The sequence below is a fragment of the Nicotiana tomentosiformis genome, chromosome 11 (assembly GCF_000390325.3).
Source record: "Nicotiana tomentosiformis chromosome 11, ASM39032v3, whole genome shotgun sequence".
Classification (NCBI taxonomy): Eukaryota; Viridiplantae; Streptophyta; class Magnoliopsida; order Solanales; family Solanaceae; genus Nicotiana; species Nicotiana tomentosiformis.
In genome coordinates this window covers 25,531,693-25,546,366 of record NC_090822.1, presented here as the reverse complement: position 1 = coordinate 25,546,366, position 14,674 = coordinate 25,531,693, and the positions used below count along the sequence as shown (strand labels likewise).

The 14,674-nt window shown below is 37.0% G+C and overlaps 1 protein-coding gene across 1 annotated transcript; it reads right to left on the bottom strand.

Annotated features, from left to right (window-relative positions):
• Nucleotides 1–243: 243 nt before the first annotated feature.
• Nucleotides 244–14,567, bottom strand: LOC104100498 (tRNA-specific adenosine deaminase TAD2-like). Its single transcript, XM_070188284.1, has 8 exons — nucleotides 14,474–14,567; nucleotides 14,017–14,070; nucleotides 12,872–12,909; nucleotides 5,750–5,816; nucleotides 4,624–4,783; nucleotides 4,447–4,543; nucleotides 1,734–1,837; nucleotides 244–526 (listed from the first exon to the last, which is right to left on the bottom strand). Exons 2-8 carry the CDS (start codon nucleotides 14,068–14,070, stop codon nucleotides 489–491), a joined length of 558 nt encoding a protein of 185 aa, XP_070044385.1. The 5' UTR covers nucleotides 14,474–14,567; the 3' UTR covers nucleotides 244–488.
• Between the last annotated feature and the right edge of the window lie 107 nt (nucleotides 14,568–14,674).

Below are 14,674 nucleotides of genomic sequence, written 5' to 3'. Positions count from 1 at the left end.
TCTACGGAGGGTAGTGTGTACGCAGACCTTACCCCTACCTGGAGAGGTAGAGAGGTGATTTCCGATAGACCCTCGGCTCAAGATAAGGTGGAAAAGATTTTTTAGCCATTTGAAAATTAAATGGAAATGAGGAAGTATATCTCTTAAACATCCATTCAAATCGCAGTACATAGCCATCAACTGGCTATAAGTGACCTACCTTCCAATTAAAGTAACTAAGCCTACGCATGACATCCAGTAAAGCATTTAGAACAGGACTAGCTGCTTAGATTAGTTAACTTACCTTGAAGTGTGTACAGCCACAGAAAGAACCGTAGACGGCTCCTTCGTCTTAATTAGTAGTACAAGAGTAATCAACAGATATACACTTCAAACAAAAATATATTCAGCTGTCTAAGAGCTATATACAATCGTACCAAAAATGGATGATAACCTACAGATTGTACCTCTCACACTAGAAGTTGAATGAAACACTGATACTTGTACCTCTATACCCGCTGCTTTATAGGTCTGTGAGGCTTTGGAGCTGAAATCAATAAAACAAGAAAACTACTCAAACTTTTTGTAGAGGCAAAAGAAGAATGATGTCGGAGAGGAAAGGATATTAATATTGTAGCAATTCATATTTAAAGAAGCTATGAAGATGGGTAAGCATTCAAGAATACTAGGTGATTTAATTGGCAAAATGCATTTAAATTTTAAAAGACAGATCAATTGTGAGGATGCGAAAAGAGATCGGTGATGATACAATAAACTCATATCACCTGCATTCAACCCCCCCCCCCCCCCCCCCCAAAAAAAAAATACACTGTGTAATGCACTAATGCTAACCAAGCAAAAGTTGGTTTAAACGATGAGAACATTACTAACAAGGAAAATTCCTTTTAAGTGGTGATGGAAGTAGTTAGCTCAAGTAAATAAAAAGAAGCAAAACATTAAAAATTAACATACAATAGTGAGAGATGAGTATTTATTGCTGAACTTGATGAAAAAAGGCCTTAAGAGTCTTAGCATGTATTCTGTATGTGTATTCTCCATGTAAATTCCATGCTATTGAGAAATCTGATTATACTACTTAATGGAAACAAATACAAAAAACATGCAATTGATCAAAGAATGTCCTATCATCAATTTTAGACACATTAAAAGGTGACATGAGCACATTCTCTCCTCTTCCAACTCCCTCCCAAATTTTAAAGAAAGCAAAAGGAGACCGCTTACTCTAACGATAAACTTTTAAAAGCTGAAAGAAACTTTTACCATTGTATGCAAAACATCACTTATAAATTACTAGTAGACTACTGACAGTCACGGCAATCGTGGAATTGAAGGAGCATTGTTTGTATAGACACTGTACTTTGTTTATATGCCAGGTGACAGCCCAGAATTAGACCAATCTTCTACTGTGCAAGATTGGGACAAAATATCTTCCCCGTCTTAGAAAAGTAATATCTGTGATAGCTTTGATGAATTAGTATGAAGCAATCTCATTACAAAGCTACCACATGCCAATTAAGCTCTAATTTCATTCCAGTTTTACTCCTATCAGATTTTCTAAATCTATTGATTTACTTGCAAAAACATCACATCCTATAGCACAATGACCGAGGCAAGCAAATAAATCCCTGGCTGAAACAGCTTGAGTCTGTCAGTCATCATCCACTTTCTGTATGTAGTATCTAGTGTCAAACAACATTTACTAGCATTAGAATGTTATAGAGATAGAGCTATACCATTCGGATTTCCTTGCTCATAGAAGCTTCGAAGAAGATAGACTGCTTCAGAAGCCATTATTCCAGCAGTGCATTTGAAACCCTTTTTTGACGAGGCAAATCCACTGAAAGAAAATGAAAGAAAATAAATATCAAAGACCAGCAGGGGGGTTGGCAATTGTAAGTGAACAAAGAAACAAAAAATAAACTGATAATGGAGCACGCCGACCTCCTCTACCCACAACTGGGAAGGAAGGGTGGGATCTCCCAGCAGAAAGGGCTAAAACCTTTGTTTAAACCGAAATACTCGATCACGCAGCAGGTCTCCCAGAAGGAGCAGGTTCCTTGTTTTCCAAAACGGTTGGCTACGTTATCCACATTCTATAATGGTATAGCAAACATACATCTTTAGATGGATGCATTCCGCATATTTCGACAGGTAACTAGTGATGGATGAAGAAGAAAACAACACGGATGCATTCCGCATATTTCGACGTGTAAGAATCAGTGATGAAGAAAACAGCAAATGGTGAAGTCTGAAATCAGGCCATATCAGTGTAATAATACAAACTATCACGCATTTAGAATTTTCACTTGAAGGAACTCCAGAACCTTTCTCTGCTATATTCATTCTCAAAACTTATAATAGCAGTTTCTAAAGCTTCTAAAGCACATCCACAGAATGTTTTTTCTTTTTCCATCCAGAAGAGCAATTTCAAGATTCTTCTTTTACACACATTAGTAATAGGATGTTTAACCAAGCTTCTGCGAGGCCAAAAGTTCTTTTTTGTCAAAAAATGATGGTGCTTGTTTTAGAGAATTGAAGTGTTCGCCCAAGCTTTTTGGAGAAAAATAAGTGCTTCTAACCAGAAGCAGAAGCTATTTTGATTTTCCTCTTGGCGGAAATACCCTTAGCAAAATATTTCACATACCAAAATAACCCTAATTAATTTACCAAATAGTTTTTCATAACCGTGGTGTTCGAGCCAACTTGTGCACACCTCGACTAATTCCAAGGGGTAGCTGCTACCTCCCACCAGCACAGGCACACCTTGTCCACCAAAGCTTGGACAGATGGGAAGAATTCACCTAGTATTTTCATAATAAATACTTAAAATTATGTATCTACATAAAAAATATTACGTAACAATTAAGTAAATTTTTTCATGTCCTTATTTAATTTGCAAGTCAAAAGCACATTTTGGGGCAAACACAAATTGCTGCTCCAAAATCCTTTTCAAATTGATTAGCCGAACACAAACTGCTTCTTTTCAAAAGTACTTTTTTGAAAAGCATTTTTCAAAATAAGAAGATTTTAGAAGCTTGGCCAAATAGGCTATAACTCTAAAGCATAGCAATCTCTTTTGTGTTTACATTGAAAATGCAGAGTATATACCAACAACTATGCCTCGGAAATGCAGAGCATATACCCCTAATGAAAATATCAATTTCTTTCATTGAGGAGGTTTTAAAGAGGAAACAAAAGTATATGATGCCAGAGCATACACTGTCTAGAAACTGACTATGACCAATAACTTCTATTGATATTGAAAAGCAGCAGAATTTGTGTTCGTCGGGCACCAAGGGGATACCTCTTCTTTTTTTTTTTTTTTTTGAACAAAGAAACGGCATGCCTCTTATGTTCAAAAGCTATAGTTGAATCAATCAATAAACCAGCTACCACACATGACTTGTTCTATCCTTTGGCTACCCACTATAGCCATGGTGCTGCAATCTATGGATCAAACCACCAGTACAGTGGTGCCCTGCCTTCTGGCAAACCAGCAAACGCTTTGCAAAATTTCACCAAGTTGGGGCAGAAGAAATGAAAATTGAGGATCAAAGATGGTAAAACAGAAAGTGAAGGATAGCTCTTGGATAAGCATATCTAACTGTGTTACTAGGCTGATCTTTAAGCCATACAGCAAATTAGTATATATTGGTCACCCACAAAAGACTTTCTGTACTCTAACCTTGCCAATGGAAGTGAGCAATGGTAAATTCATGTGAGGATCAAATTTGACAGATCTAGGATTAAGGAAACACATGCAGTTAAAATATAGAGTACTAATTATGCTCATCTATATCTAAGATTAAGTAACTCGTTTCTAATCCTGTCTCCCCTAACTAATTGTGAAAAACACGTCTGGCCATAAAAATCTGAGAACTTAAAAGATGTTCCCAACAAAAAAGAAAAGGAAACACGAGAAAAAGAAAAGGAGTTTGAGAATTCTAAGCAGGCTTACTTGAAGCAAAAATGTGCACACTCAACAGGGAGGCTATTAGAATATAATAACACAAGGCAGGTACATGACAAGAAAAGAATTCTTTTTAAAGATTTAAATAGACAACTGTAAATTTAAATGTTTTTCTCATTTAACAGTAACCATTTATTTAAAGCAAAGTTCAAGAACTGGCCAACATTTCCACTTGCAGGAAATCTCATAACTATATCTCTCTGGATTAGGCCAAACATCTCCACAGGTTTTACATCAGCATGCACCCCATAGGTAGAATTAGCTCGTGATCTTGCTTCTGACCTTAGTTCCACTAGATCTCCAACTGGCCAAAGAAGAGTGGGGATTTTCTAGATCACAGATATTCTAATGTATCTAACAAGGGCATAAACAATTGACCTAACAAAAGAAGCTACTATTTGTGTCTGGATGCTTTTTCTTGAAAAGCTGAATTATGAAGAAGTAAATTCAGTGATTAATATCAGCTTGGGTCAAACCTAGTGAGAATCTCAGAGCAGCTGGTATGCAGTGATAGTATAGATCCACAACCTCCAAATTTATCATTTGCACATCCGTAATATGCCTCTTTTATTCCTAGCAAAGAAGAACAGGTTATGCTCGAGAAAGGCGCTAACGTTATATAAAGCAAGACGAACAGATAATGAAATGCATACCAAGATATGATAAGGCTGCTGCACACATTATACAAGGCTCACAGGTAACATACAGAATGCACTTTGAGAATCTTTCGGAAACTTCAAGAGGTGAAAGTCCATTTTTCTGCCACTGTTCAACTAGAAAATCAATTGCTACCATCTCCGCATGTCTTGTAGCCTGGATTCACAGAAAAGCTTAGACAGGTTTACATGATCAGGAAATAAGTGCACCTGAATGCAGGCAGCCTTAAATAATTACTAAAAGCCAATGGTAACCATAACAAGCAAATAATCATGCAAGTATCAACTGCAATAGCCTAATATGGAAATCAATTTCAAAAAATGCAATGGCTATATATTCTTCTAGGGCGAGATAGTAAAAGATCTATGCATTGATCAATGTTACAAAAATATAAAGTAGAATAATATCAACTAAACCAAGATACAAGACACAACAGTACAAAGCTAGCTAAATTATAGTTTTCTAGGGTGCCATAGTAAAAAATATGTGCATCGTCAATGAAGTAAAAAAATACCTGTGACATGATACGAGGCAAAAAATACGAATGTTATCAAGAAAAATCTCTTGTAGGAGCCAATTTTTATATAAAGGATTTTTTCTTTTCATATGGTAAACCTCAACTCCCCTCACACCCCAGGCTAACAATGATTTTTTTCCAAATTTCCACTTGGTGACTCAACCAACCTCCTGATTGTGGCGGAGGATACTTTCTACTAGGCTATCCCTTTATCATCCATTTTTTTAGAAAAGAGCGTTTGCAGAAAATCATTTTTTCTCCAGACTCCTGGTGAAAACAGCATGACTGAGCTTTAGGGAAAACATTGAAATGCTTTAGAGGCTAAATATAATATTTTGTATAGTTGCTCGGTACCACGGAGAGTGAGATATCACAACTGCAACACAACCTCTTGATTACAGCACATCTTTTTCTTTGAGAAGTTCATTAGAGCAAATATGTGGACAACATAGGCATAAAAGATTTCTCAAATACAAATGAATAGAAATGTCCAAGATAAATTATCTATAGCATAGATACTGACATCAAGTTAGCACCTAACAATCTAACAAAATGGAAGATGCTTAATAAGATCTTACAAAGAAAAATAAGAGCTGAAAACTTACATTTCTTGTTTCATTCGTTCGATTTCTTCCTGAGGCAACGACTTCCCCATCCTCAACAATAACGCAACTGGACTGAGGAAATACATAATCAAATATGCGAACTGACCAAAGCACAACTAAAGAAAAGACAAGGACATAGGGAACTGCATCAAAAGGGATTCATGATGCAAGGTACTACTTGGTAGGCGAAGCTACAGTCCAGATAAATTTTATTCCAGCCAAATCCTGCCACGCCTTGCAGGTATAGTGTTTGTAACATGACTGTTACATAACTTACATACTGTTCAACTCTTCATTAAGGTCTGACAGAGGTTTCAATGAGAGCGGGCTTGACTTGACTTAGCAAAAATGTTCCTCTACTATACAAATGGGAAACTCTAATATGCATCCACAATCATCAACGAAGTAACACTCAAGGAGGCATAGTTTCTTATGTCAACATGGGCCTAATTGAGGATGAAATACCACCAAGGCACCAACACGTAAAAAAGAAGGTTCTGTGGATGCTCTCCCCCGAGAGCTAAACTAGATTACGCTAAGAACTTATTGTTGAGGTTTTTTGTTTTTTAAGATGAAATAGTCTTAAAATGAGGGTGAATGGGAAATGGAGGGAAAATGAAATTTTGAGTAAAATTTTAAGTTTCCCTCTTGACAATGAGACATTGTCCCATATTGGAAGAGGAAAAGATTTTTGGTGGGTATATATATAATTGTTCTTCTTGTAGCTCTTAAAGAGTTAAGAAGAAAGCAAGCCTCGAGCCGTCGTCGCTCGCTCGGCTCGGCTTCGGCTACGGCTACGGCTTCGGATTCGGATTCGGATTCGGTCAAATGATCGATTGATTAAGTTTTTGGACCAAATTTATTTGTTAATAGTAAATATTAACGTAAGATTATCCGCATTTGTAACGGATATTTTCCAATCCGTGTATTGACCATTTGGCAGCCGCCTAATGCTCTTCCCACCATGATTGTGCTTGCTCCACAAACAAGCTAATGCTTGTTCCACCATGGAGGGTGGACGATTGGTCTTCTTCAACACTGGCTGCTATATATATGTGCAGCAGTTGTTGAAGAAAGACACTCAACACTCAACACACAAACTGAAATCCTGAAATCGCTCAACAGATTTGGCTATACATTGCACTCCTTCCTCTGAGCATTTCCATACGATTTTCTGAGTTTCTACTCCTTCGTTCTGCATTGTTTTTAACTTCAAACAACGCAACTGTAAGTGTGATTTGCTACCGAACTTTGTGTTCGCTGAAACACTGGGGTTTGAAGTACCGCTACACCAGTGTGTTATTCGTTCTATCCTGGGAGGAAATAATCCATTACCTTGGGTACTAGGAGGGATTAAATTCTTTAAGGAAACACTGTGAATTCAGTGGGCTCGAATTAATTACTGTTTCATTACGATAACTTATATTTTGCAGAATTATTATTTACAAATACAGCAATATTGGCGGGAATAACAATCTTAAGGAATTTAATATTTATTTCTGTATTTGTGTTATTCTTATTATTCTGCAAACTAAAACCTTTGTGGTTTTGTGTACTCCCGTTTTGGAGAGTAAAGCCTTCGTGGCGTTTTGTTGGAGATTAAAATCTACGTGATTTTTTACTCCAGTTTGAAAACGTGTATTAAACGTTTGTTTGTGTCATTTTTTTTACAGAAAAAATGATGACTGATAGCGAAAACTAAGTTGTTCCGACGGTGACTGCCAACGCATCGACAAGCCGAACACCGGCGTTGGCACCGGCAGAAAAACCCGAAAAATTTTCCGGGATTGATTTCAAGCGTTGGCAGCAGAAGATGTTCTTCTACTTAACTACGTTATGTCTACAGAAGTTCATCAAGGAAGATGAACCTGATCTGCCGGATAAAACTCCAGAGAATGAACGCTTTCTCGTGATTGAAGCGTGGAAGCATTCTGATTTTTTATGCAAGAATTATATTCTTAGCGGACTGGATGATAATCTGTATAATGTATACAGTAGCGTGGAGACGTCAAAAGAATTGTGGAATGCGCTTGAAAAGAAATATAAAACTGAAGATGCCGGGATGAAGAAATTCGTTGCCGCAAAATTTTTGGACTACAAAATGGTAGATAGCAAGTCTGTTATTACTCAAGTCCAAGAATTGCAAGTGATTATTCATGATCTACTTGCTGAAGGTCTTGTAATCAACGAAGCATTCCAAGTAGCAGCAATGATTGAGAAGTTACCTCCGTTGTGGAAGGATTTCAAAAATTATTTGAAACACAAACGAAAGGAAATGTCCCTTGAAGATCTCATTGTTCGGTTGAGAATCGAAGAGGACAATAAAGCTGCTGAAAGGAGAGGCCGTGGAAATTCAACAATAATGGGAGCAAATATTGTTGAAGCTAACAAAAAGAGGAAGAAGGCTTCTGGTCCGAAATACAACCCAAGCAAGAAGCGGTTCAGTGGAAACTGCTACAACTGTGGGAAAACCGGACACAAATCTACGGAGTGTCGTGCTCCGAAGAAAGACAAGAAAAGGGGTCAAGCAAACATGGTAGTAAACCATGATGATGTTGATAACTTGTGTGCCATGCTTTCTGAATGTAACTTGGTGGGAAATCCTAAACTGTGGTGGTTTGATTCAGGAGCCACTCGCCATGTTTGTGCAGTTAGAGAAGCTTTTGCTACTTATGCTCCTGCTGGACCCGGAGAGACAGTTTATATGGGAAATGCTTCAACAGCAAAAGTTGAAGGATATGGGAAGATATTTCTGAAAATGACTTCTGGCAAGGTCATGACTTTGAACAATGTCCTTCATGTTCCCGAAATGAGAAAGAATTTAGTCTCTACTGGACTTCTTGTTAAGCACGGTTTTAAGTGCGTTTTTGTGTCCAATAAGGTTGTCATTAGTAAGAATGAAATATTTGTAGGAAAAGGTTACCTCACCGAGGGCCTTTTCAATCTGAATGTAATGGTTGTGGAAAACAATAATAATATTTCAGCTTCTTCTTACTTACTTGAGTCAAATGATTTATGGCATGTACGTTTGGGTCATGTCAATTATAAAACCTTGCGGAAAATGATTAACTTGGAAGTACTGCCCAAGTTTGAATGCGAAAAATCAAAATGTCAAACATGTGTGGAATCTAAGTATGTTAAACATCCTTATAAGTCAGTTGAAAGGAATTCAAATCCTTTAGACTTAATTCACACAGATATTTGTGACATGAAGTCAATACCATCTCGCGGTGGAAAGAAGTATTTCATAACTTTTATTGACGATGGTACTCGATATTGCTATGTTTACTTACTGAATAGTAAAGATGAAGCAATAGACGCATTCAGGCAATACAAAAATGAAGTTGAAACGCAACTTAACAAGAAAGTAAAAATGATAAGAAGTGATAGGGGTGGTGAATATGAATCTCCTTTTGAAGAAATATGTTTAGAATATGGAATTATTCATCAAACAACAGCCCCTTACACGCCCCAATCTAATGAGATTGCGGAAAGAAAGAATCGCACATTAAAGGAAATGATGAATGCGTTGTTGATAAGTTCTGATTTGCCACAAAACTTGTGGGGGAAGCCATTCTTACGGCTAATCGAATATTAAATCGAGTGCCCCGTAGCAAAACACAATCCATTCCATATGAAAAATGGAAATGAAGGAAGCCCAACTTGAATTACTTTAAAGTGTGGGGGTGTTTGGCAAAAGTGCAAGTTCCTAAACCCAAAAGGGTAAAGATAGAACCGAAAACCGTTGATTGTGTTTTCATAGGATATGCGACAAATAGTAAAGCATATCGATTTCTGGTTCATAAATCAGAAAATCCCGACATTCATAATAATACGGTTATAGAATCAGATAATGCTGAGTTCTTTGAAAATATATATCCGTATAAAAAGGAATGTGAGTCGTTTGGTGAAGGATCTAAACGACCTCGGGAAGAAACAAAAGAAAGTACATGTAATCAGGAGGATCCAAGACGTAGTAAACGTCAAAGAACGTCTACTTCATTTGGACCAAATTTTGTGACTTTCTTATTGGAGAATGAGCCTCAAACATTTAAAGAAGCTATGACTTCTTCAGAATCATTGTTTTGGAAAGAGGCAGTCAATAGTGAAATAGAATCCATATTGAACAACCATACATGGGAATTGGTTGATCTTCCTCCTGGAAATAAACCTTTGGGTTCTAAATGGATTTTTAAGAGAAAAATCAAAGATGATGGCACTATTGATAAATTCAAGGCAAGGCTCGTAGTCAAAGGGTATAGACAACGAGAAGGTCTAGACTACTTTGATACATACTCTCCAGTTACAAGAATTACGTCCATACGGATATTAGTAGCATTAGCTGCAGTGTATGGTCTTGAAATTCATCAAATGGATGTTAAGACGGCCTTCTTAAATGGAGAGTTGGAGGAAGAAATTTACATGGAACAACCTGAAGGGTTTGTGGTTCCAGGTAAAGAAAAGAAGGTATGTAGACTTGTTAAGTCTCTTTACGGACTAAAACAAGCACCCAAACAATGGCATGCGAAATTTGACCAAACAATGTTGTCAAATGGTTTTAAGATAAATGAATGTGATAAATGTGTGTACATTAAAAATGTTCCAAATCACATAGTCATTGTTTGCCTATATGTGGATGATATGCTGATAATGAGTAATGACATTGCCAACATAAATGCTACTAAGCGTATGCTCAATAGCAAGTTTGATATGAAAGACTTGGGAGTTGCTGATTTAATTCTGGGAATTAAGATCCATAAGACTCCTCAAGGTCTGGCATTGTCACAATCTCATTATATTAAGACAGTACTTGAAAAATTCAAGCACTTGGGCTTTAAAGTTGCAAAGACTCCAATTGACGTGAATCTTGCATTAGCAAAGAACAAAGGCCAAAGCATATCACAATTGGATTATGCTCGTGTGTTGGGATGCTTAATGTATATCATGAATTGTACACGACCAGATATAGCTTGTGCTATAAGTAAACTGAGTCGATATACGAGCAATCCAGGCCAATCTCATTGGATGGCAATGAAACGAGTTTTGGGATATTTAGAACATACCCAGAACTTTGACTTGCACTACAGTAAATTCCCTGCGGTGATTGAGGGATACTGTGATGCAAATTGGATCACCGGTTCAACTGATTCTAAGTCCACGAGTGGATATGTATTCACTATTGGTGGAGGAGCGGTATCTTGGAAGTCGTCCAAACAAACATGTATTGCCCGCTCTACAATGGAGGCTGAATTCATAGCCTTAGATAAAGCCGGTGAAGAAGCTGAATGGCTCCGGAATTTCTTGGAAGACATTCCATTTTGGCCCAAACCGTTGGCACCAATATGCATACATTGTGATAGTCAAGCGGCAATTGGAAGGGCTGGGAGCGTTATGTATAACGATAAATCTCGTCATATACGACGAAGACATAAAACCGTTAGGCAATTACTCTCTAGAGGAATTATCACGATTGACTATGTAAAGTCAAGTGATAATGTGTCGGATCCACTTACAAAAGGCCTAACTAGAGAGGTAGTTGAGAAATCATCAAGGGGAATGGGGTTATGGCCGAGAACAAGTCATTGTGGCGGTAACTCTACCTAGAAGACTGGAGATCCCAAGATCTAGGTTCAAGGAGATCAAACAAAGTCATTAATGACGGTTCAACATTGTCAAATAAAATTTTAGTCCGTTCTCGTGATGAGACAATGTTCAGTACCAAGGATAAAGCATTAAGGCTTTTTAATGATTTCTAAATTTGATACGGGGTATATCAAATAGTGTATCTACAGGATGACACGTTTAGGAATCACCTATGTAAGTGTGAAGTGTTAGCCGCTTCAAGGAGAACTTTGTAAGGCCAGTTCTCTACGCACTTATGAAACCAGGCGGTGTTCATGGCTGAAACGAACACAACAATGAGAACCAAAGACGGTTAAGGGTTGATTGTGTGACTTATGGTTGTCTAGGTATACACCAAAGATCGACGGTTCAAAGATATCAAATCTACCGATTGACCGAGTATATCCGACATAAGTTTACTACGGAAAGTTCAAAGGGAAACCTACTTATCCAGATGCAATTAATCCTTGCTTGTAAATCACACAGTTTTTCATGCATACTTCCGTGATATAGCCATTCCCCATTCATGTGGGGGATTGTTGAGGTTTTATTTTTAAGATGAAATAGTCTTAAAATGAGAGTGAATGGGAAATGGAGGGAAAATGAAATTTTGAGTAAAATTTTAAGTTTTCCCCTCTTGACAATGAGACATTGTCCCATATTGGAAGAGGAAAAGATTTTTGGTGGGTATATATATAATTGCTCTTCTTGTAGCTCTTAAAGAGTTACGAAGAAAGCAAGTCTCGCGCCGTCGTCGTCGTCGCTCGCTCGGCTCGGCTTCAGCTACGGCTACGGCTACGGCTTCGGCTTCGGATTCGGATTCGGATTCGGTCAAATGATCGATTGATTAATTTTTTGGACCAAATTTATTTGTTAATAGTAAATATTAACGTAAGATTATCCGCATTTGTAACGGATATTTTTCAATCCGTGTATTGACCATTTGGCAGCCGCCTAATGCTCTTCCCACCATGAATGTGCTTGCTCCACAAACAAGCTAATGCTTGCTGGTCTTCTTCAACACTGGCTGCTATATATATGTGCAGCAGCTGTTGAAGAAAGACACTCAACACTCAACACACAAACTGAAATCCTGAAATCGCTCAACAGATTTGGCTATACATTGCACTCCTTCCTCTCAGCATTTCCATACGAATTTCTGAGTTTCTACTCCTTCGTTCTGCATTTTTTAACTTCAAACAACGCAACTGTAAGTGTGATTTGCTACCGAACTTTGTGTTCGCTGAAACACTGAGGTTTGAAGTACCGCTACACCAGTGTGTTATTCGTTCTATTCTGGGAGGAAATAATCCATTACCTTGGGTACTAGGAGGGGATTAAATTCCTTAAGGAAACACTGTGAATTCAGTGGGCTCGAATTAATTACTGTTTCATTACGATAACTTATATTTTGCAGAATTATTATTTACAAATACAACAATATTGGCGGGAATAACACTTATTTCCGAAGTACACAAATAACTTCAACAAGAATCTCACCCCACCGGAACTTCAAGATTGGCCAATGCATCCTTTGCCTGACAGAAGAAAAAAGTATTAGGAATATGGGTAGAATTGCAACTAAAAAAGCAAAAATAAAAGAAGACTAGTATCCTAAGTCCTAACTAGGTTCTATATATGGTGACAAAAGAAGGAAGAAAGAGCACACTGTCCCCAGATTGCACAGATAAGCATTACCGAGTCAGAGTTTTGAACTACAAAGTCCTACCCGATCATTTTACCGCTAACTTTACATCATGACCCCAGCCAAAAGACTTTTATCTCAATTTTATACCCATCTTTTTGTGGAGGTAAAGATTGTGTTAGAGAAACAAACTGGAAAAAAAGTAGTAGAAAACAACTACAAATGACTTTATAAGCTCGCTCAAGAATAATATAAATCTGACCTCATAATTTGAAGAGCTGGGGAGCGAATATGTAAAGGAGACTAACAATAATAACTCTTAACTTTATGGGACCAAGATTGGAAGCTTAATAATTAAAGAGGAACCTAACGATAAGATCCTAAAAGATCAGGAAACAAAATATAATACTCCTAAATCAACCCGAAACAAAGATAATAAAGGAAAGACAGGTTGCCCTATTAACATAAACAAATAAATAAACAAAAAGAAAGATTTAAATTTTAATCAAATTATGGTTGCTAAAATTAAATTCGGGCTACAGCAAAATGAACAAAAAAGCTTCTCTCTTTTTGTCCTCAGTAGAAGTGTGTCTTTCATCATTCTTATTAGGACGGAACAAACTTGACTATCAGTTTCCACTTTTAAGATCAACTAGTAGTTCCACATTTCAACTAGTGGCGGAGCTATGTGGAGGAAAGGCCCCTTCATTAAAAATTATACTGTGCAAGTAGAGCCAAAATGAATTTTGTTTGGTTATATATTAGTTGTCGAATCCCCTTGATATAAGGAATAAAGTCTAGTGAAGTGGCAAACGGGGTCAAAAGTTGCTTTAGATTACATGTTCAAATCCTATGTCTCACATTTTATTGATTTTTCTGAATCCCCTTGTATAAATTCCTGGCCGACCTCAACTTATAGTTGTACATTTATTGGAGAATCATCAAAACAAAATATACACACACATATACCATATCAACAATAATTATAATAGGTCCGTACCTGTTCTAAAGCGAGCTTCATAAATTCAAATTTATGTTCCTCATAGCTTGCCATCTGCAAAGCAAAAGACATGATATAAGTAACAAGAAAAAAGAGTCAATCAAACAGACAAGGATTTTTCAGATACAATAACGCGTCCCACAACATCTCCAAGCCTTATAGGCATTTTATCAAACAGATGGTGTCCTACTATGAATGTTACATGTAAATCACAAAAATAAGTAAACTACATCACAATGTCAAAATATTTCTGCAAAAGAAAAGATATGCACTTGGGGAGGTGACGCTCGTTGCGGGTTTTTTTCTCGACCACTTTGCGGTTTTTTCGTTATGTTTATTTTGGGTTTTGAAAAAAAAAAAAAAGAGAGAGGAAGAAACCAAAGAATTTTCTCACATTATGAATTCATACTATTGATATATCTAATAGGCTTATTTATTGTGTCAAGTTGAAACAAACCCTTCTAAAATTGTGGCCCAGTAACAGAGGATGGATTCGATTTTTAAGATTGTAACACAGATAACATACTAAACTTTTAAACTTATATGTTCGGATTGTTGGACCTATATTTCAAATTTTTTTGACATAATGGATTTTATTGCATATTTAAGTCTTTAAAAAAATTCTTGGCATATAATAGGTTTTTTTATTTGGAAAACA